Source organism: Symphalangus syndactylus, chromosome 12 (assembly GCF_028878055.3).
Source record: "Symphalangus syndactylus isolate Jambi chromosome 12, NHGRI_mSymSyn1-v2.1_pri, whole genome shotgun sequence".
Taxonomy (NCBI): Eukaryota; Metazoa; Chordata; class Mammalia; order Primates; family Hylobatidae; genus Symphalangus; species Symphalangus syndactylus.
In genome coordinates, this window is record NC_072441.2 from 79559359 (window position 1) to 79580126 (window position 20768).

Here is a 20768-nt window from a genome sequence, read left to right on the forward strand (position 1 = left end):
ATCATACAGCATGCAGCCTTTTCAGATTGGCTTCTTTCACTTAGTCATATGCATTGAAGATTCCTCTGTCTTTGCATGGCTTGACAGCTCTATTTTATTCCTTGGCAGCTATCATTTCTAATATTTATTGTCTGTCTTCTCTTTAGGAATGGGTGTTTCATGACAGAGCTTCTTGTCTGCTTTGTTCATTGCTACATCTCCAGTACCTGAAATAGTACCTCCTTCCATGGTTGTGGTAAGGACTACATGAGTTATTAATAATATGTTTATTAATAAAATAAAGTTTTTCTTTGTGTGTGTGTGTGTGTGTTTTTTTTTTTTTTTTTGAGACAGGGTCTCGCTCTTCTCCCAGGTTGGAGTGCAGTGGTGCGATCCCGGCTTACTGCAGTTTTGACTTCCTGGGCTCAAGCGATCCTTCCATCCCAGCCTCCGCAGCAGCTGGGATCACAGGCGCCTGCCAACACCCCTGGCTAACTTTTTTCCCAAATATTCTGTAGAGGCAGAGTCCTGCTATGTTGCACAGGCTAGTCTCGAACTCCAGGGCTCAAGTGAGCTACCCACTTAGATTTCTCAAAGTGCTGGGATTACAGGCGTGAGTCCCCCATAATATTATGTGTATATGAGTAGTAATTGTTATTCCGCACAGGGAGACCAGAAGAGGAGGTGGAAATGGAATGCTGGTTGGTTACATCGGGTTAGGGACCTTTAATTAGTTGCTCAGAGAAGGAAGAGCACCTGAGCTGGAAACTGGGAGCAAATGCAGGCGGACCGAGCGCACAGGATGCAAGGCTCCGGGAGAAAGGGCACAGTAATCTCAACTGACAATTACTTTACAAAGCGTGTTTACGTTCTAAACTCATTTAATTCTCACAAAAATAATATTGTCAGGTGGGTATTATAATCCCCGTTTTACTCATGAGAAAACAGGATTTGGGAGGTTGAGCGACTTGCCCATTGCGACCATAGGCCAAGTGGTGGCTCCAAGATTCCCATCCAGAAGTCTGATTCATACTTCAAAGGAGCTCGGAAACTCTCCGGGCGCGCCGGGGAGTCCTGGTTCCGGTGTCCTGGGACTCCTGGGCAGGGTAACAAAACCACTTTTAAAAATCTTGCCGGGCGCAGTGGGTCACATCTGTAATCCCAGCACTTTGGGAGGCCGAGGGGGGTGGATGATTTGAGGTCAGGAGTTCGAGACCAGCCTGGCCAATATGGTGAAACCCTGTCTCCACTAAAAATACAAAAATGTCCGGCTGCGGTGGCTCACGCCTGTAATCCCAGCACTTTGGGAGGCCGAGGCGGGCGGATCACGAGGTCAGGAGATCAAGACCATCCTGGCTAACACAGTGAAACCCCGTCTCTACTAAAAACACAAAAAATTAGCAGGCATTGTGGGGAGGCTGAGGCAGGAGAATGGCGTGAACCCAGGAGGCGGAGCTTGCAGTGAACCGAGATCGCACCACTGCACTCCAGCCTGGGCAACAGAGCGAGACTCCATCTCAAAAACAAAACAAAGCAAAACAAAAATTAGCCGGGCGGGTAGTGTCGCACACCTGTAATCCCAACTAGTCGAAAGGCTGAGGCAGGAGAATTGCTTGAGCCTGGGAGGTGGAGGTTGCAGTGAGCCGAGATCCCGCCACTGCACTGCAGTCTCAGAGACAGAATGAGGCGCCGTTTCAAAAAATAAAAAATCAAAAACTTCGCCAAGGTAGGGAGCAGTGGCTCACGTCTGTAGGATCGCTTGAGACCAGCCTGGGCAACATGGCAAAACCCTGTCTCTACAAAAAATAAAAAAGTTAGCCGGGCGATTTGGCACTCACTTGTAGTCCCAGCTACTCAGGAGGCTGAGGCGGGAGGATCACTGGAGCCTGGGAGGTTGAGGCTGCAGTCAGCAGTGATCGCGCCACTGTGCTCCCGCCTGGACAACAGAGTGAGGCTCTGCCTCAAAAAAAATTAATTAAAAGAAAAACAAACCACGCCGTTAACGAGCGGTTGCGTGCGCGAGGTGGCACACTGGGCTTGCAGACGAATTCTGCCAGTGAGCGCTATTAGAGCATCAGAGATTCATTTTGCGAGCGACTCCTCCCTTTCCCCCGCCTCCAGGGGGCGTGGTAACAAAGCGCGGGAAAACTCGACCCTGACCCCACCCCCATTCCATGCTGGGGGCGGGGAAAAGGGGAGTCCTTAAATGGGAAATGGAGCTGGCGGTCCCCCTAGCCCATACTTAGGAAGCCTATCAGTTGCCCCTTTAAGGCCTCTTTGGAAATGGCCCAGGCCACGCCGGCACTCCTACGTCACCTTCCCCGCTTCCGGTCCGCGAGCTCTTCCCAACCTTTAGGTCCCGATTCCTTCCACGCTCCAAATCCGGTGCCCCGTCCACGCCCTCCCGCAGAGGGAGGAGCGACGGGTTACGCTGTCGCCCAGGAGCTGGCCCGCGTGAGGACCCCATCCATCAGATTATATGGCGATTTAGACGGTGGGAAGACCGCGAGGAAATGGTCAGCGGATGACGTAATGTTTGGGGTGGCGTCCCATTCTGTAACTTCTGCACCGCATCAGTGACACGGGTTTAGCTTGAAACAGCGCAAAAGGACCTACACTTCCGTGCTCCACTCCGACTCAATGCGGTTCTGCTCTCAGTGCCCACCACACAGAAGCTGGGTTCCTTACATTCGCGAAAGTGAACTGCAGCTTCAAGCTTCGAGCGGCCAGTAGGGAGCGAGGGGCGGAGACGCACCTGGGTGCTCCCCACTCCAGTAGGAAAGCCGGGAAGCAGGCTGGCTTCTTTCTAAGCGACAGTGGCGGAGGCCAATCATTTGCGAGACTTGCAGATGGGGCAGACGGACCCCGGCGCAGCCAATGGGGAGAGGTATCTTCAGAGGGCCTCGGCCCCTTGCCCAATGAGCATAAGAGGACTGTGCGGGGCTAGTTCCGAGCGGCAGTATTTAGGACCAACCCAGTGCGGGGCTGGGAGGGGCACAGGGCTGAGCGACGGGGGCAAGGGCCAATGGCGAGTGCGAAAACGGGCAGCCCAGACCTGGAGCGCGGAGGGAGGAGAGGGAGTGGGGAGGCCGAACCGGAGAGAAGCAGGAAGTAGCGGCGGCCGCGGGGAGGGCGGCGGTGGCGGCAGCGGCTGGAGCGGGGTAGAGACCGCCGGGTCTCGGCCCGCACCAGGAGCGGAACAAGTAAGCGTGCCTGGGGTAAATACCCGCCCTTGGCTCCGCCCCCTTGGGGGGGCGGGTAAATACCCCCGCCCCTCCCCCACTTGGTCAACTACCCCCTTCTCCGCGCCGCCCCCTGGGGCGGCTTGTAGGAAGGCCCAGACACCGCCTCCATCCATTGGGGCGGATGGGCGAAACTCCTGGCCTGTTGAAAGCACAGTCCCTAGCCGGGTAAACCCCAGGAGGATCGAGAACCCCAGGTCCTGGCGCCCCCAGCTCCAGAGGCACCCGAAGTGCGGCCCGGAGATTGGAGGCTGCGGGATGTCGCGACCTAAAATGGTGTCCGTTCCCGGGGATGGGGGCGGGGGAACTGGGCCAGGCCGGAGCGGAACCTGCACCCTGACTGGGTGCGGGTCAGCGTCCGGGCCCGGGCAAGACTCAGGCTTGCGCCCCCGGCCCCCTGCGCACCCCCCGATCAGTCTCCAGTCTCTAGCGAGCCTCCGGGAGTGCGCGGCGGGAGGAGGCTCCGCTGCGCCCGGAGGGGAGGGGATGAGGTCCGAGTTGGGACGGACCCCAGCTAGAGAGCTGAGAGTCGCGCAGAGACCGTTCCCTCTCTTCTCCCCTCTTTCCAGCTCCCCACCCCATCCTGTGTAGTCCTGGGTCCCCAGGTGCTGCGCAGCAGCTCCCAAAGGGCCTGGCCTGGCTGAGGCCCGGCCTTCGCTTCGCAAGCCGGTGCGAGTGAGTGAAGCGCCGCGCGCCTCAGTTTCCCTTGTAGTTTCTCTTGTGTACACCCCGCCCCCTCCTCGAAACCCAGGACTTGCTCCCCGCGCTGGCCCTCGGCAGATGGCAGGGATTTAATTCCGCCCGCTGCCCAGCTTGGCCTCAACCTAATCGCCGCCAGCCCCTCGCCCTCCTCTGCGCTGCAGGCCTTGGGCCCGGGCAAAGGTCAATGGAGCCCCCACTCGACCTGGGCCTGTTCAGCCTTTTCCTGTTCAGCCTCTTTGGCTTTTGGGGAACCACAGGGGGAAAGGGGGCGGGGGAGATAGGAGCCCTAGAGACAGGGCTCAGCACTCGCAGGAAGGCCTGATCCTCCTTGGCCTTGAGCTCGGCGTTTTGCTTGGTCGACTGTCTGCTCTGGGTGGGTGGCCATCAGATGACCTCTAAGTCACTGGGACACCCAAGAGGGAGGTGGCTGGCGGGGTCGGGGAGCGGGTGAGTTTGCAGGTGTTTTCTCCTGGTCCTCCGCTGGTCTTCGCTGTACCAGTCCACTTTTCTGAGTACCTGAGTGGAAGGTAGCTCAGGCCTCTGGTCAGGAGGGAACCAGGCTTAGGAGCCAGGCCTATAGAGACAAGGGTTTTTGTTTAAACCCAGATTCTGCAGAATTGAATAGGGTAGGGGTGAGGGAAGGACTCCCCCTTTGGTTTTGCCCCCACCCCAACCTTGGTTCCAGCAATCCCAGCCGCCACATCCTGGGACTGTCTCTAGTTACAGTCTGAAGACAGGAGAGAGGTGGGAGAACTGGCTGGGAAATGGCCTGCAACCTGGGCAGAGAATGGATGGGGATAGACTCTTTAGTTGCTTCTTCGTAGATACAGAAACACTCATGGGGAGACACTGGTAGGGGACAGGCCTGGGTCTCCCACAAACTCTGAGCTGGCCTGCTTGTTGGATTAGTGCCACGTAATTCTTGTGGGATTTTTAATTTTATTTTTTGCACTTGGCCAGGTTGAGGTTAGGTGAAACTTGTAGGCTACTGTTGCCACAAGAAAATGGAAAGGGTGAGGAGTTTAAGTTAGGGGATGGAATGGGGTGAGGAGCTTGGAGCAGAAATGATGGGTGAGGGGTGAGGGAGCCTGGCTTTTCCCCGCTGTGGCAGCTGTGCTGGAGAAGTGTGTATGTATCCTGGGAGTTTTAGCCTTGAGAGAGCAAGATGGGGAGGGGTGGAGAAGGAAGGGCTGGCTAGGGGAGGGCCAGACACTCTGGGGAAGGTAGTGAGCGAGCAGCAGGTGTTTGTGATAGGAGAGGCCTAGGCTGGGGCCCTTGTGACCAGGCTGCCATTACCATTTTCCCCTCTGTCTCTTCTCTTTGTCTCTTTCTGTTCCTATGTCTTATTTTTTCCATCTTGGTCTCGGGTAATTTCCTTGAGTCCTTTTCTCCCTGCTGACCAAGCTAGATCTCCAGGTGCCAGTGATGGCCCAGGTGCCCTAGACTTGATCCTGCATGACCCCTGACTCTTGCCTCCGACCCCAGCCCTAGAGTTCCAGTGCTTATTCCTTTCCAGCTCCTCCTTGACCTGACATGTCCTTGCTTGGTTCATCTGGAATAGTAAATCGTATTCTCAGTGTGATTCTTACATTAGCAATTTCGTATCATGCTCAGAATAACCCTATGATATATAGATCACTTGTGCTCTCTGTCTTGTCTTTTTTTTTTTTTTTTTTTTTTTGAGACAGGGTATCACTCTGTCACCCAGGTTGGAGTGCAGTGGCATGATCATGGCGCATCACAGCCTCGACCTCCCGGGCTCAGGGGATCCTCCCATGTCAGCTGGGAGGCATAGCTGGGACTACAGGCACATGCCATCATGCCTGGGGAGTTTCGCCATGTTGCCCAGGGTGGTCTTGAACTCCTGGGCCCAAGTGATTGGCCTCCCAAAGTGCTGGGATTACAGATGTGAGCCACCACACCCGGCCATTTGTGTCCTCTTTCAAACAGCAAAAGTAAGGCACTGAAGAAACTTGCTTGTACTGCAGGCCCCTGATAAAGCTGAACGAGGATCATTTCTTAAGTCTTGGCTTATGGCATTGTCCCTTTGTACACGTAGCCTTTCAGATCTCTGTGGACCCCAGAAGATCCATGAAGAATATGAATTGATTCCATGTGGACATGAATGAGCCCTTAAAGCGAGAGCATCATGTACATCATCCTCCTTAATAATAGTATCGATTATTTGGTTCTATGCTGGGGACAGGAGGGGATGAGCTGGTTTCCACCAGAATGCTCACTGAGCTCTATTACCCCTCCCTGTTCCCTACATTTTTTTTTTTTGAGACGGAGTCTTGCTCTGTCACCCAGGCGGGAGTGCAGTGGCACGATCTCGGCTCACTGCAAGCTCCACCTCCTGGGTTCAAGCAATTCTTCTGCCTCAGCCTCCCGAGTAGCTGGGACTACAGGTGCGTGCTGCCATGCCCAGCTAATTTTTGTATTTTTAGTAGAGACGGGGTTTCACTATCTTGGCCAGGATGGTCTTGATCTCCTGACCTCGTGATCCGCCTGCCTCTGCCTCCCAAAGTGCTGCGATTACAGGCGTGAGCCACCGTGCCCGGCCCCCTGTATTTCTTTTTTTTGAGACAGGGTCTCGCTCTGTCCAGGCTGGAGTGCAGTGGCGTGATCTTGGCTCATTGAAACCTCAACCTCATGGGTTCAGGCGATTCTCCTGCCTCAGCCTCCTTTGTAGCTGCGATTACAGGCACGTGCCACCACACCTGTCTAGTTTTTTGTATTTTTAGTAGAGACAAGGTTTCACCATGTTGGCCAGGCTGGTCTCAAACTCCTGACCTCAAGTGATCCACCTGCCTCAGCCTCCCAAAACGCTGAGATTACAAGCATGAGCCTGGCCCCTTCCCTGTATTTCTAAGAACTTTCTTTTCCCCTGCTTTCTCTGGATTTTGGAGCCCGCCAAGGTATGGACACTAACCCTCTTCTGATTTTAGTGTTTGGCAAACCTAGCAGCTCTGTAGGATTCATGCCGTGGCGGAAGTATACCTAAGTTGGACTGTATGTGGGTTCTGAGAGAGGATAAATATGGAGATGCTGAGGGAAGAGCTCCAGGATCTCTCTTCTAGACATCTCAGTTTCTCCTCCTCATTCCTGTTTTCATCAGGTCTGGGACCTGCCGATATGGGGGATATGAAGACCCCTGATTTTGATGACCTCCTTGCTGCCTTTGATATCCCTGACATTGATGCGAATGAAGCCATCCATTCTGGGCCAGAAGAAAATGAGGGGCCAGGAGGCCCAGGGAAGCCAGAACCAGGTGTGGGAAGTGAATCTGGAGACACAGCAGCAGCCTCTGCTGGGGATGGCCCTGGAGTTCCAGCCCAGGCCTCTGACCATGGCCTGCCACCGCCAGACATTTCTGTAGTCAGTGTCATTGTCAAGAACACTGTGTGTCCCGAGCAGTCTGAGGCCCTGGCTGGAGGCTCAGCAGGAGATGGGGCCCGGGCTGCTGGGGTAACTAAGGAAGGGCCTGTGGGGCCTCATCGAATGCAGAATGGTTTTGGGAGCCCTGAACCTTCCCTCCCAGGAACTCCCCACTCTCCTGATCCTCCCAGTGGGGGCACCTGGAAAGAAAAAGGCATGGAAGGCAAAACTCCCTTGGACCTGTTTGCTCATTTTGGCCCTGAGCCAGGGGACCACCCGGATCCCCTGCCTCCCTCTGCACCCTCTCCCCCTCAGGAGGGGGCTATGACCCCGCCTCCTTTCCCCTCTTCCTTTGAGCTAGCCCAGGAGAATGGCCCAGGCATGCAGCCACCTGTTTCTTCCCCACCATTGGGGGCCTTGAAGCAGGAGAGCTGCAGCCCCCATCATGCCCAGGTCCTAGCCCAACAAGGCTCAGGCTCCAGCCCTGAGGCCACGGACATCCCTGCCAGTGCCTCGCCTCCCCCAGTTGCTGGGGTGCCCTTCTTCAAACAGTCTCCAGGGCACCAGAGCCCTCTTGCCTCCCCCAGAGTGCCCGTCTGTCAGCCCTTGAAGGAAGAAGAAGAAGATGAGGGGCCAGTGGACAAGTCTTCCCCAGGAAGTCCCCAGAGTCCCTCTAGTGGGGCCGAGGCTGCAGATGAGGACAGCAATGACTCCCCTGCCTCCAGCTCCTCTAGGCCTCTTAAGGTGCGGATCAAGACCATTAAAACATCCTGCGGGAATATCACAAGGACTGTAACTCGGGTCCCCTCAGATCCTGATCCACCTGCCCCCTTGGCTGAGGGAGCCTTCTTGGCTGAGGCTAGCCTCTTGAAGCTGTCCCCTGCAACACCTACTTCTGAGGGTCCAAAGGTGGTGAGCGTACAGTTGGGTGATGGTACAAGGCTGAAAGGCACTGTGCTGCCTGTGGCCACCATCCAGAACGCCAGTACGGCCATGCTGATGGCAGCCAGTGTGGCCCGCAAGGCTGTGGTGCTGCCTGGGGGGACTGCCACCAGCCCTAAGATGATTGCTAAGAATGTGCTAGGCCTGGTGCCCCAAGCCCTGCCTAAGGCTGACGGGCGGGCAGGGCTGGGGACTGGGGGACAGAAGGTGAATGGTGCCTCAGTGGTGATGGTGCAACCTTCAAAGACAGCTACTGGGCCAAGTACAGGGGGCAGCACAGTGATATCACGGACCCAGTCCAGCCTGGTGGAAGCCTTCAACAAGATCCTCAACAGCAAGAACCTGCTCCCTGCCTATAGGCCAAACCTGAGCCCACCAGCTGAGGCTGGGCTGGCCCTGCCTCCCACCGGCTACCGCTGCCTGGAGTGTGGGGATGCCTTCTCATTGGAGAAGAGCCTGGCACGGCACTATGACCGCCGGAGCATGCGCATCGAGGTCACCTGCAACCACTGCGCCCGCCGCCTGGTCTTCTTCAACAAGTGCAGCCTGCTCCTGCATGCACGTGAACACAAGGACAAGGGGCTCGTCATGCAGTGCTCACATTTGGTCATGAGGCCTGTAGCCCTTGACCAGATGGTGGGACAGCCGGACATCACACCCCTGCTCCCTGTAGCTGTCCCACCTGTCTCTGGACCTCTGGCCTTGCCTGCCTTGGGCAAGGGTGAGGGGGCCATTACCTCCTCTGCCATTACTACAGTTGCTGCTGAGGCCCCTGTCCTGCCGCTCTCTACAGAGCTGCCTGCTGCCCCTGCCACGTCTGCTTACACGTGCTTTCGCTGCCTGGAGTGCAAGGAACAGTGCCGGGACAAGGCTGGCATGGCAGCTCACTTCCAGCAGCTCGGCCCCCCTGCCCCTGGGGCCACCAGCAATGTGAGTCACCTTTCACAGCCCTTCTGTGGGGACAGGATCTAGGAAGGCGTTGGGGGCTTGGTTAGAAGTAGTGGAGACAGGACACTCCTCACCGACTTTCCTTGTTTAACCCACTCGACAGGTGTGCCCAACCTGCCCCATGATGCTCCCCAATCGCTGCAGCTTCAGTGCCCACCAGCGCATGCATAAGAATCGACCCCCCCACGTCTGTCCTGAGTGTGGGGGCAACTTCCTGCAAGCCAATTTTCAGACCCATCTCCGGGAGGCCTGTCTGCACGTCTCTCGCCGTGTAGGATACAGGTGCCTCGGACCCTTCCTCCATAGAACTATAGGGTTTTGTGTGTCCTAGCCTCAGCCTCAGATGGCCTTTTGAGATCCCCCATCTTCCCTGCTATATCCCTCAGCCCTGTTGTTTTGGCAAACTCAACCCTGAGACAGTACGTCCTGCCTTCCCGTCGTCCGCCATGGAGATGGGGGGGAAGCAGGGCCACCTCTGGAGCTCCAGCTCTCCCTCGGCAGCCTCCCTTGGGGAACGGCCTCTGCACCTCTCTCCTTTCTCCACCCTGCTCATGCTCCACTACTAATTTCCTTCTTGTTGTCTACCCTGTCCCAGAAAATAAATGTATGGTCCCGGGGTGGGCATGGAGATGCCTCCCACCTCACCACAGGGCCTCCTGCTTCCTCCCTAGGTGCCCCAGCTGTTCAGTGGTGTTTGGGGGTGTGAACTCCATCAAGTCCCACATCCAGACGTCGCACTGCGAGGTTTTCCACAAGTGCCCCATCTGCCCCATGGCCTTCAAGTCTGGGCCAAGTGCCCATGCCCACCTGTACTCCCAGCATCCCAGCTTCCAAACTCAGCAGGCCAAGTGAGGCCAGGGGGAGGGACGGGCCGGGCCAGGGAGGGAGGGCTGGTGGGGCGCAGGAGGGGAGGGGCTGCACCCATCCCTGCCTGATGTCTGCACTGTCCTCACCTCAGGCAGATCTACAAGTGCGCCATGTGCGACACAGTCTTCACTCACAAACCCCTCCTCTCCTCACACTTCGACCAGCACTTGCTGCCCCAGCGTGTCAGTGTCTTTAAGTGCCCGTCTTGTCCTCTGCTCTTTGCCCAAAAAAGGACCATGCTGGAACATCTCAAGGTACAGGAGCAGAGGGATGGGGGATGGGGGATGGGTGCTTAGCTGTACTGACTTGGGGCTGGGGCCACATACTTCAGAAGTGGGGGGCTTTGGCACAGCCAGGCCCTCCCCTACAACAGCAACCTCCCTTGTCTCACAGAATACCCATCAGTCTGGGCGCTTGGAGGAGACTGCTGGGAAAGGGGCCGGGGGTGCCCTGCTGACCCCCAAGACTGAGCCTGAGGAGCTGGCTGTTTCTCAGGGAGGGGCAGCCCCTGCTACTGAGGAGTCATCTTCATCTTCAGAAGAGGAGGAAGTACCCAGCTCCCCTGAGCCCCCCCGTCCAGCCAAACGGCCTCGGCGGGAACTAGGGAGCAAAGGCCTCAAGGGTGGGGGGCCTGGAGGCTGGACCTGTGGCCTGTGTCACTCCTGGTTCCCTGAGCGTGACGAATACGTGGCCCACATGAAGAAGGAGCATGGCAAGGTGAGTGGGCCCCAAGGGGAGTACCATGGGCTGGGGGCAGCATTGGGACTGCCAGTGTGAGTGGGGACAGGGTCCTGGAGCCTGGCTCTGACATCTACCCCTGCTCTCCTAGTCAGTGAAAAAGTTTCCCTGTCGCCTGTGTGAACGCTCCTTCTGCTCCGCCCCCAGCCTGAGGCGCCATGTCAGAGTTAATCACGAGGGCATCAAGCGAGTTTACCCCTGCAGGTAAGTCTTGCTCCCCGCTTCCTCTTCCTGCCCAGCACGTGACTCTCCCTGTATACCAAAGTACCTTTGCACCTGCGACATGTCTAAGTGGCCTGATGGTTGAGGTCTCCCTCTGCTCTGGCAGCCCCCTCCTCAGAAGCAAGGGCCCTGGCCTTCGGGCTGTGCCCCTGCTGCCATCCTGTCCTCTCCCATTTCAGGTATTGCACAGAGGGAAAACGCACCTTCAGCAGCCGTCTGATCCTAGAGAAACACGTCCAGGTCCGGCACGGCTTGCAGCTTGGGGCCCAGTCCCCTGGCCGGGGGACCACCTTGGCTCGGGGTTCCAGTGCCAGAGCCCAGGTAGGTAGAGGCCCGGCCTGCTGTGCTAGGGCTTTGAGTGGGAAACTGGAAGGTAGAGACCATGGTCTTAGGAAGCGAGCGTGGGGGTGCCAGGGACAGTGGGGGTGGTGGTAAGGCCCAGTTTCTTCCACTTTTCTTCAGGGGCCAGGTCGGAAACGCCGCCAGTCTTCTGACTCTTGCAGTGAGGAGCCTGACAGCACGACACCACCAGCCAAGTCCCCCAGGGGCGGACCTGGATCTGGAGGCCATGGCCCCCTGCGCTACCGGAGCAGCGGCTCCACAGAACAGAGCCTCGTGGTGGGGTTGAGGGTGGAGGATGGTGCCCAGCAGTGCCTCGACTGTGGCTTGTGCTTTGCCTCCCCTGGCTCCCTGAGCCGGCACCGTTTCATCAGCCACAAGAAGAGACGGGGTGTGGGTAAAGCCAGTGCCCTGGGGCTGGGGGATGGGCAGGAAGAGGCCCCTCCATCAAGGTCTGACCCCGATGGTGGAGACTCACCCCTGCCTGCTTCTGGCGGCCCACTGACCTGTAAGGTCTGTGGCAAGAGCTGCGACAGCCCTCTCAACCTCAAGACCCACTTCCGCACGCATGGCATGGCGTTCATCAGGGCTCGGCAGGGGGCTGTTGGGGACAACTAGTCTCCAAGCCTGGGACTGACCAGCCCCTTCCTCTTGGAGCCTGGTTTGCCCTGCTGCTGCCTGATCCCTGGGCTGGGAAGTTTCATTAACATTAACATTTTGTTAATTCCTGTCTCTCCAACCTGAAGAAGAAGAGCATTTGAGGATTATCCTAGTTATTTGCAACCTCCCTTTGGGTTTGGCCCGGGAGTCCTAGTAGAGTGGACCCTCCATTCCTCCTTTCTGAGCCCAACACTAATTATTAATGTTATGCTCCTGCTGCAGAACCCCCAGTGTGGGCCTGGGGGTGGGAGGATGGGACTTTTAGGTATGCCTGCTAGACAGGTTCAGGGAAGGACTGATGGGGGTGTCAATGGATGGACACACCCCTCCACAATTCCTTCAGGCATGGACTGGAACTTTCCTCCTCTGGACCAGGCCCTGCCCTAGTGACCCCCCCCAACCCCAACTCACTGGCACTCAAGCCCCCTACCCCTGCAGTGCCTTTCACTTCTTTTTTTCCCCAGAAATCGGCGGGGGGGGGGGGTTGGTGGGGATGAGTCTTATCAAGGGGGCCACAGGAGAGGAGGGTACAGGCTCTCAGGAATCCTTTATTCTTGTAGTAATAATAATACTAACAAACAGTGGGGGAACTAGGGAGAAAACCAGACCATTAAAACTGTTTGTGGTCGAATCTCCATTCAGGCCTCTCTTTTTCTGTGACTTGGACAATGTGGACTTGAAGTGGGTGAGAGAACATGGAAGGCCCTTCCTTCTCAGGGAAGAGATGGCGGTGACCAAGACAGGCAGGGAAAAAGCAAACCTCTTTCTGTGTGGTGCCTTTTGTGTCTTGGACACTGAGGCATCTGTTGTTCCTACCTCATCACCCATCTCCCCCTGCACTCCCCCAGAAAACCTGGAAATGACACAAGTGGCTAAGGACTTTATTTCAAACAAAAATAAAAAATAAAAAATTGAGAGCTCTTTTCCCTGGGTTTGGGGAAGGAGTCAGGGTAGGGAATTCCCCATGGCTAGGCCAGTACCCTCAGTGCACTGGAGGGCTGTGGGAATTCCCTTCCTTGCCCATAATGGGGAACCTCAGCAAGTGCAGGGCCCACACAGCACCCGCTAGCAAGGGGAGCTTGGGCCAGGGGTCGGTCCCCGGGAGGGGTAGGTCCCTGGGAGGTGTAGCGCTGGGCAGCAGCATGGCCAGTGGCCAACCACAGGATCAAGTCCTAAGTACCGAGAACCTACTCTTCCCCACTTCCTGGGCCCCAGAACGGAATAAGAGGATGGCCTGTGGAAAGAACCTCTCAGAGACCCCTACAAGGAGAAGGCAGGCCCCGGTGTCCCTCACATTTGTTGCCTCTGTTTTTTGGAGGGCAGTGAGTCCTGGAGTCAGTCTGGTGGCAATACTGACAGAGCAAGAGGGGCAGGGAAGCCCCAACAAGTCGACCCCACAGGTGGCTCTCCCACCCCCCAGCAAGCTCTCGCAGTTACCACATGATCCTTCGTGTTTCTTGCCTTCCATTTCCCTTGGGTGGATGGTTGGGTAGGTGGGGTTTCCTGGTTTGGGGTTTCTCAGACAAGGGCCCTCTAGGGAGGGTGCCCTGGATCCTCCACCACTCCTGGGCTGAGGAGCGTGTCACATGATGCCGTTGGTGAGGTACTGGAAGCCATCATAGAGTTTGGTGGTGATGGACCGCATACTGCCATCCACCATCTGCTCCACCAGCAGCTGCAGCTGCTCCTCAGTCATGCTCATGTGGAACCTCTCTTTGAGGTTTCGAATGGTGCTAGAGCCATGGAAGCAAGGAAGCTGAGAACCTGGGGGAAGCAGTGGGAGTTCAGGGTCATGGATGGACAGGAGGGAGGGCAGTGGTGTCAGACACAGCAAATACAGAGCTGGGGCATCTGAAGTGCCCTTTTCCTCCCACCTCAGGTCCTTGATGATGTGGGTGCAGTTCTGCTTGGGCAGAGAGAAAGAACCGGCAGGATCCCCTCATCGCCCCACGCCTGAGCCTCTCTGTAGGTGAGGGCATGTGGGCAGAGGAAGAAAGGGGACCAACACCACATCTCCCTCAGTAAGGGTGGAGGGGCCCAGAGGGCAGGCTGGGAGGAGGCTGGAGGGAGTGGGCCCTGAGCTGGGCACTTATCTGGTTGCAGACCTCTGCCTATGCTACATCTGACACTCACAGATGACCTGGGCCACTGTCATCATGGGGCCAGATGGGGATGATCCTGAGCAACGGCGACAACCTGTGGGGTAGGGGCAGGAATGGGGAGGAGAGGGAGACTGGCAGTTCAGACCTGGTATATACCTGGAGCCTTGAGGAGGGGGATGAAGACAGAAGGGGATCCTGGGCAAAAGACTGTAGATGGCAAGACTGTAGTGGAAGGAGATAATGATGAGAGGGGAAATACTTCTCAGAGCTGAAGGGTGGCAGAGGACAGGGCACTCAGGTCATAGTGGAATGCGGAAGAGAGATTGAAGGAGACTGAGAAACTCAGAGCTGGACAGGGGTGGGGAAGTGAGGGACCAGGAGGCTGTAAATGGGCCTGTTTTCTCCCTAAAGATGCCGAAGAGGCAGGTGCTGCTATCCCCTTCCCCAACCTCCTGGACTTAGCCTTACCAGGGTCAGAAGGAATGTCCTAAAGGAGAAACAAGGCACTGGACCACAGCTAGAAACCCTCTGGGAACCCCCCTCCCTCAACCCGAGTCTCAGGGTGGGATCAGCTTTCTTATGCTCCAGGGCTCCGACTTAAAGGGGAAGCCTGAGGCACTATGGCACCTGACCTCACCCCAGCCCCACCTTGCTGCATGATCTCCACGATCTGCACCACCTTGTCCATGTGTTTCCGAGCGGCAATCAGCCCTTGCAGCATCAGCATCTTATAGTAGTTGAACATGTCGCCATCCAGGCCGCCCATCACCTGGAAAGGGAAGAGAGCGTTGTGTGCACAAGGGGTCTTACACCGGGGATGGTCCCTGTCCTGACTGGCCTAGCAGAACTCCTCCTCCTCTTGGGGCCCTGTTATTTCCCCCTGCCTTATTGGGCAGGAAGCTCCCAGGATCTCCTTGCCTCACCCCTAACTACTGCCTGTTCTGTTCATCCCTAATTTGCAGGGAGCCCATCAGCTCCCCCTCCCATGACAGAGAAAGAATACAATGATCCCAGAGGCACCTCTCCTTCTTGACTCACATCCACAAACTCTGTGGTCAGCTTAAAGGCTGACGTCTCAAAGCCCAGATTTCGGGGTGAGCTGGAGAGGATGAAGCCAAAGTCGATGTGGATGATGTGGCCTTCTGCGTCCAAAAGGATATTCCCATTGTGTCTGAGGAGGGGGAATAGAGGAGAGGAAGAGGCAGTAGTCAGTCTGACTGAGGCTGGAACCTTAAACAGCAATACTGGCCACATGACACCAGGCAGGGGGGTCCCCTGCCATGTTTCCTGCTGCCAGTAACTCCAATCTCCTGTCCAGTTTCCTAGGACCTAAAGCTATCAGTGGAAAGGAAATCAGAAAAGAAAACTGCTAACAAAGGCTATGGGGTCTGAAATTGCTATTAATAATTTAATAAAAATAGTTTAAGATTCTCCCAATTTCCCAGAAATTGCACTTCTGGCACCCAAACTATCCCAATCTAGTAGAGAATCCAGAAGCAAGGAAAGAAGGCCTCTGCGGCTCCAGCCAGCTGTCACAGAGGCCAAGTGCTCTACTCAGGGGAGGCTCCATTCAGAGCCTGTTTACCTGTGGGTTATTTGTAACTCTTGTCAGCCCACTGCAGATCAGAGGCCTCACCAGAAGGGAACAACAACAGAGGCAAGCAGGCTGAGTGGAGCTGAAATGTAAAATAGCATGGGGGCTTCAAGGGGTAAGTTTTAAATCACTTATGTAAAAAAGTCTCAGGAGGCAGTACTACAGGGCAGCTGTAGAAGAGTTAAAGGGAGATAAATCCCAGATCTTTGTGATTCCCACATGAATGGCCAGTAGCAGAAGGAACAATTAACATGCTAAGCATGTGAGGCCTGGTCTATTCAGCATAACTGGCCTCCTCAGCGTCAATAGAGGCTTTGTTAGGCTAAGAGCTCATGGTCTGAGGGCCACCTTCTCTGGGGTTGGTTTGGCAAAAGAGGAGGGACAAAAGGAGAACCTAGTCCCACCTGAGTTCTTCCCCGCTCAGGGAAAACACTAAAGATTTAGCAATCCAGGCACAATCTTGTGAGCCAGAGTGGTTCTAGGAGTTGTCATGGTTCACCTCACATTTTACAGGTGAAGAAACAGAGGCCCTGAGAGAGGAAGTGATTTACTCGCCCAAGGGCCCATAGCCTCTCTTCACTACCAGAGTTAGCTCCAGCTGGAAAGCTGCTTAGGACTACTTTTGAAGCAGTTAAAGAGATCCTAAAACCTGACTCCAGTAAGGGGCCTCTTTCATTGTTGCCACTTCTTTCCAGTGGTTGATTCCATTCATGGCTCGACTATATCTATTCTTTTTTGAGGTACTATGAACGACGTATCAGCTACCTGCCTTCCTCTATCCCTCCTTTTTTAGAGGATGGACTCTCATTTTCCAAACATACTAATTTCCTAAAGGAAAGCCCTGGGGCCTGACTAGTGCCAGCTTCCCTGCCACCCATTTACTCAATCCCAGGGCTGAGCTCTAGGCTCCCTGGGCCCTGAGTTCAAAATCCTGACACTTCGAGATAGTCTGAAGCTTGCAGTCAAATTCCTTATAAATAATTACATTCTCGGCCGGGCGCGGTGGCTCATGCCTGTAATCCCAGCACTTTGGGAGGCTGAGGCAGGAGGATCACCTGAGGTTAGGAGTTTGAGACCAGCCTGGCCAACATGGTGAAACCCTGTCTCTACTAAAAATATAAAAATTAGCTGGGCGTGGTGGCACATGCCTGTAATCCCAGCTAATCAGGAGGCTGAGGTGGGAGAATCGCTTGAACTCTGGGAGGCGGAGGTTACAGTGAGCCGAGATCACGCCACTGCACTCCAGCCTGGGCAACAGAGCAAGACTCTGTCTCGCAAAAAAAAAAAAAATTACATTCTCCTACAGCTCTCAAATGCAGAGCCTGGGTCCATTTGTAGGGCTGGCAGGGTGGAATGAGCACAGGGTCTAAAAGCTACCTGTTATTTCCCTCATGAGGAAACACGTGTCTGACAGGGTTTTCATCTGGTTTAAATGTAAGAATGTCAGGCCATGGCAGAACTTAATAGATGCTAGATTTTTTTTTTTTTTTTTTTTTTGAGATGAAGTCTCACTCTGTCACTCAGGCTGGTGTGCAGTGGTGTGATCTTGGATCACTGCAACCTCCGCCTCCTGGGTTCAAGTGATTCTCCTGCCTCAGCCTCCCAAGTAGCTGGGAATACAGGCGCCTGCCACCACACCTGGCTAATTTTTTATTTTTAGTAGAGATGGGGTTTCACCGTGTTGGTCATGCTGGTCTCGAACTCCTGACCTCAGGCGATTTGCCCACCTCGGCCTCCTAAAGTGCTGGGATTACAGGCGTGAGCCACCACACCCAGCCTAAGACTAATTTTTTTTTTTTTTTTTTGAGATGGAGTCTCGGTGTCACCCAGGCTAGTGTGCAGTGGCGTGATCTCATCTCACTGCAACCTCCCCCTCCCAGGTTCCAGCAATTGTCCTGCCTCAGCCTCCTGGGTGGCTGGGATTACAGGCATGCGCCACCATGCCTGGCGAATTTCTGGTATTTTTAGTAGATATGGGGTTTTGCCATGTTGGTCAGGCTGGTCCCTCAGGTGATTCACCTGCCTCAGGCTCCCAAAGTGTTGGGATTACAGGCGTGAGCCACTGCATCCGGCCTAGATGCTACATTTCTAATAAGCTGCTCTGTTAGCTAGCTAGCTAGTTGTTTTGTTTTGTTTAGACAGGGTCTCACTCTGTTGCCCTTAACCTCCTGCTCAAGTGATCCTCCCACCTCAGCCTCCAAAGTAGCTGGGACCACAGCTGTATACCACTATGCTTGGCTAATTTTTGTTTATTTTTTGTAGAGACGGGATCTCACTATGTTGCCTAGGCTAGTCTCGAGCTCCTGGGCTCAAGCGATCCTCCTGCCTCGGCCTTGTTAGCTAGATTTTTTTTTTTTTTTTGAGACTCGCCCTGTTGCCCAGACTGAAGTACTGTGGCATGATCTTGGCTCACTGCAATTTCCGCCTCCTGGGTTCAAGCAATTTTCCTGCCTTACCTCCCGAGTAGCTGGGATTACAGGTGTGCATCACCAAGCCCAGCTAATATATGTATGTATGTATGTGTATGTATATATATATCATTTTTTTCTTTTCTTGAGTTGGAGTTTCACCCTTGTCACCCAGCCTGGAGTGCAATGGTGCCATCTTGGCCCACTGTAACCTCTGCCTCCTGGGTTCAAGCGATTCTCCTGCTCAGCCTCCCAAGTAGCTGGGATTACAGGCGCCTGCCACCATGCCCAGCTAATTTTTTTTTTTTTGTATTTTAGTAGAGATGGGGTTTCACCATGTTGGCCACGCTGGTCTCAAACTCCTGACCTCACGTGATGCGCCCACCTCAGCCTCCCAAAGTGCTGGGATTATAAGCATGAGCTACCACACCCAGCCATTGTTAGCTAGATCTTAATGGGCCACCATGTTACTGGAAGCCCCAGCAGCACTGGCCACTGCATTTCCACCTTTCCAGGACAGCTGCCCTGTGCCGAGGGTCTAGAGATGGAACTCATAGGAGCATTCAGGGAAGAGACCCTGGGTCACTGTTGGGAGATACTCTTAGAAGGCAGGGCCTAGATGGTGTAATTATCTTTGTACATTATGTACCTCACCTATATGTGTAGTTAGTTTTCATCAAGGTCATGTGATATTGAAAAAAAATGACAGCTCTGGGCAAAACAACAGATACTTAAAAGCTGTGGAAATCATATGCTGGAATAAGAAGTGAGGAGAGTTCATGGCTGAGAGTTTCCACTTCATCTCCATCATGTTTCTCCTTTCTGCTCTCAGTCATTAACCACTACCCTCAGTGCCAGGCCCTATTATCTCTCGCTTTGTTGCTAAACACCCAATTACATCCACCTTCACCCACAGTGCCACAGGGCATTTACTCAACACAGACTGGATCATGTCATTCCTCTGCCTGCAAAATAAAACACCTAAGCTTCACAATGAAGGCCCTTCTTCAACTGGCCTCAATTTACCTGCCTGATGGTACCACCTCCTACTCCACTGCCATGCAGTGCAGTCTGTGCTTTAATCACATTCAATTATTTCTTCTAGCTGGGATGTACCTCCCCTGCAGCTTCCTCTGTCATCATTCTCCCTTGTCCTTGAAGACCCTGCTCACTCAAACCCTTAGTCCTCCCATAAATCCTTCATTTCTTTGCCCTTTTACCCTAGTTCTTATTAGTCTGCCTCCTGACTTAATGTCATGTGAACACATCTGTCTCTGCTTAAAATATATTGTTTCATTTTTCACATCTTTGCCATGGAGGGCAGTAATAAGTAACTGAGAACTACACATGAAGGGACAGAGAGAACCCTGGAGAAATGTTAGGATGAGCAGCAGAAGTCACCTACCTGTCCTTGACTTGCAGCAGGTAGCAGACCAAGCAGTACCCAGCACAACTTTGCACAAAATTGCGCTGGGCACTGAGGAATGCCTCAGTGGTGTAACTGCCATGCTCCTGTAGGAAGTAATCGAGCAAGGAGAGCTGTGACTGTTTCTTCACCTGATGGATGGACACAGCGTTGACCACTGGTTCAATCATGCCACTATCAGCCGAAATCACAAGAATCTTGTATGGCTTGATCCAAAGGGGCACTCGTTCCTGTTCCCAAATGGACTGTGAGGAGACATGGAGGATACAGGACTCTTATCTTTCTCAAAACTAGAGAAGGAGGCTAAAACTCCTCCCTTTCTCCAACCTCTCTCCTTGGTAGCATTGAATTCTAAGCCATCAAGTGAGTAAGACTCACTTATCCCAGTGAGGACCAGGCAGTTTTGAAAGGAAGTCTAGGGCCTGACAAAGTCAGGAAACTACACTCAGGTATGTGGGAAAAGGTATCACCTAAGTAGAAAGCCCAAGACAGGCAGGGAGAACAGGAAACTTCACTATCCGCTCTCAAGCAGGGTGAATGGGAGCTGTAAGTTCAAATAATAAGAAAAAAGAGGCCAGGTACGGTGGCTTATGCTTGTAATCCCAGCACTCTGGGAGACCAAGGAGGGCGGATCCCCTGAGGTCACGAGTTCAAGACCAGCCTGGCCAACCTCAGTAGAGAGTGAAACCTCATCTCTACTAAAAATACAGAAATTAGCCAGGCGTGGTGGTGTATGCCTGTAATCCCACTTACTCAGGAGGCTAAGGCAGGAGAATCGCTGGAACCCAGGAGGTGGAGGTTGCAGTGAGCCAAGATTGCACCACTGCACTCCAGCCTGGGTGACAGAGTGAGACTGTCTCCGAGAACAAAAAAAAAAAAAAAAAAAAAGGGAAAGGATTTAGGTCCAGAGAAGACTTCTCTGGAAAATGAAAATATTTATATGGTATAAAGAACAGTATTAAACAAATTCAGTGGCTTGCAGGTGACCAACCCAGGGGGATCAGAAGATCAATATTTCAGCACACTATAACCTACCTGCTACAGACCATTTGGGAAGTTTTTATGTTGTTTTTTTAAAGGGGGAGGACCAAATTATTATTATTTAAAAGTCTGATTACAACCAATTGTGTTGGCATTAAAATTAGAGGCATTAAGTTTGAATAATGGATATATGCCAAAAACCAGAAATTGAGTTTGGCAAAAACGGGAAAGGAAGTTTTC

The 20768-nt window shown here is 54.1% G+C and overlaps 2 protein-coding genes and 1 long non-coding RNA gene across 18 annotated transcripts in view; 1 reads left to right on the forward strand and 2 right to left on the reverse strand.

Moving 5' to 3' along the window:
• Positions 1–842: 842 nt before the first annotated feature.
• Positions 843–2684, reverse strand: LOC134734325 (uncharacterized). 2 transcript variants are annotated; one of them, XR_010117567.1, is made up of 2 exons: positions 2222–2684; positions 843–1076 (listed from the first exon to the last, which is right to left on the reverse strand). It is a non-coding gene; the product is annotated as an uncharacterized lncRNA (long non-coding RNA). The 2 variants fall into 2 exon arrangements; XR_010117568.1 differs by having other exon boundaries at positions 2296–2665.
• On the forward strand, positions 2298–12654 carry ZNF687 (zinc finger protein 687). Of its 5 annotated transcripts, none has more exons than XM_063626213.1 (9): positions 2298–2866; positions 7042–9173; positions 9295–9473; positions 9863–10039; positions 10150–10312; positions 10452–10775; positions 10888–11000; positions 11198–11339; positions 11481–12654. In XM_063626213.1, the coding sequence occupies exons 1-9, from the start codon at positions 2857–2859 to the stop codon at positions 11973–11975; spliced, it is 3735 nt and encodes a 1244-aa protein (XP_063482283.1). In that variant the 5' UTR covers positions 2298–2856; the 3' UTR covers positions 11976–12654. The 5 variants fall into 5 exon arrangements, with proteins under 5 accessions (XP_063482283.1, XP_063482287.1, XP_063482284.1 ...); XM_063626217.1 differs by having other exon boundaries at positions 2385–2495; XM_063626214.1 differs by lacking the exon at positions 2298–2866 and adding an exon at positions 3067–3197.
• Positions 12655–12882: 228 nt separating this feature from the next.
• PI4KB (phosphatidylinositol 4-kinase beta) overlaps positions 12883–20768 on the reverse strand; it is a 37263-nt gene continuing 29377 nt past the window's right edge. For 4 of the 11 annotated variants that reach the window (XM_063626227.1, XM_063626229.1, XM_063626231.1 and 1 more), the window contains 5 exons: positions 19527–19792; positions 15158–15290; positions 14768–14888; positions 14276–14341; positions 12883–13781 (listed from right to left, as the gene is read on the reverse strand). In XM_063626227.1, the coding sequence (XP_063482297.1) occupies positions 13600–13781; positions 14276–14341; positions 14768–14888; positions 15158–15290; positions 19527–19792 (768 nt within the window). In that variant the 3' untranslated portion in view covers positions 12883–13599. Of the gene's footprint in view, positions 13782–14150; positions 14214–14264; positions 14342–14767; positions 14889–15157; positions 15291–19526; positions 19793–20768 lie in introns of all 11 variants that reach the window. The other 7 variants (XM_063626233.1, XM_063626235.1, XM_063626236.1 and 4 more) reach the window with 3 other exon arrangements.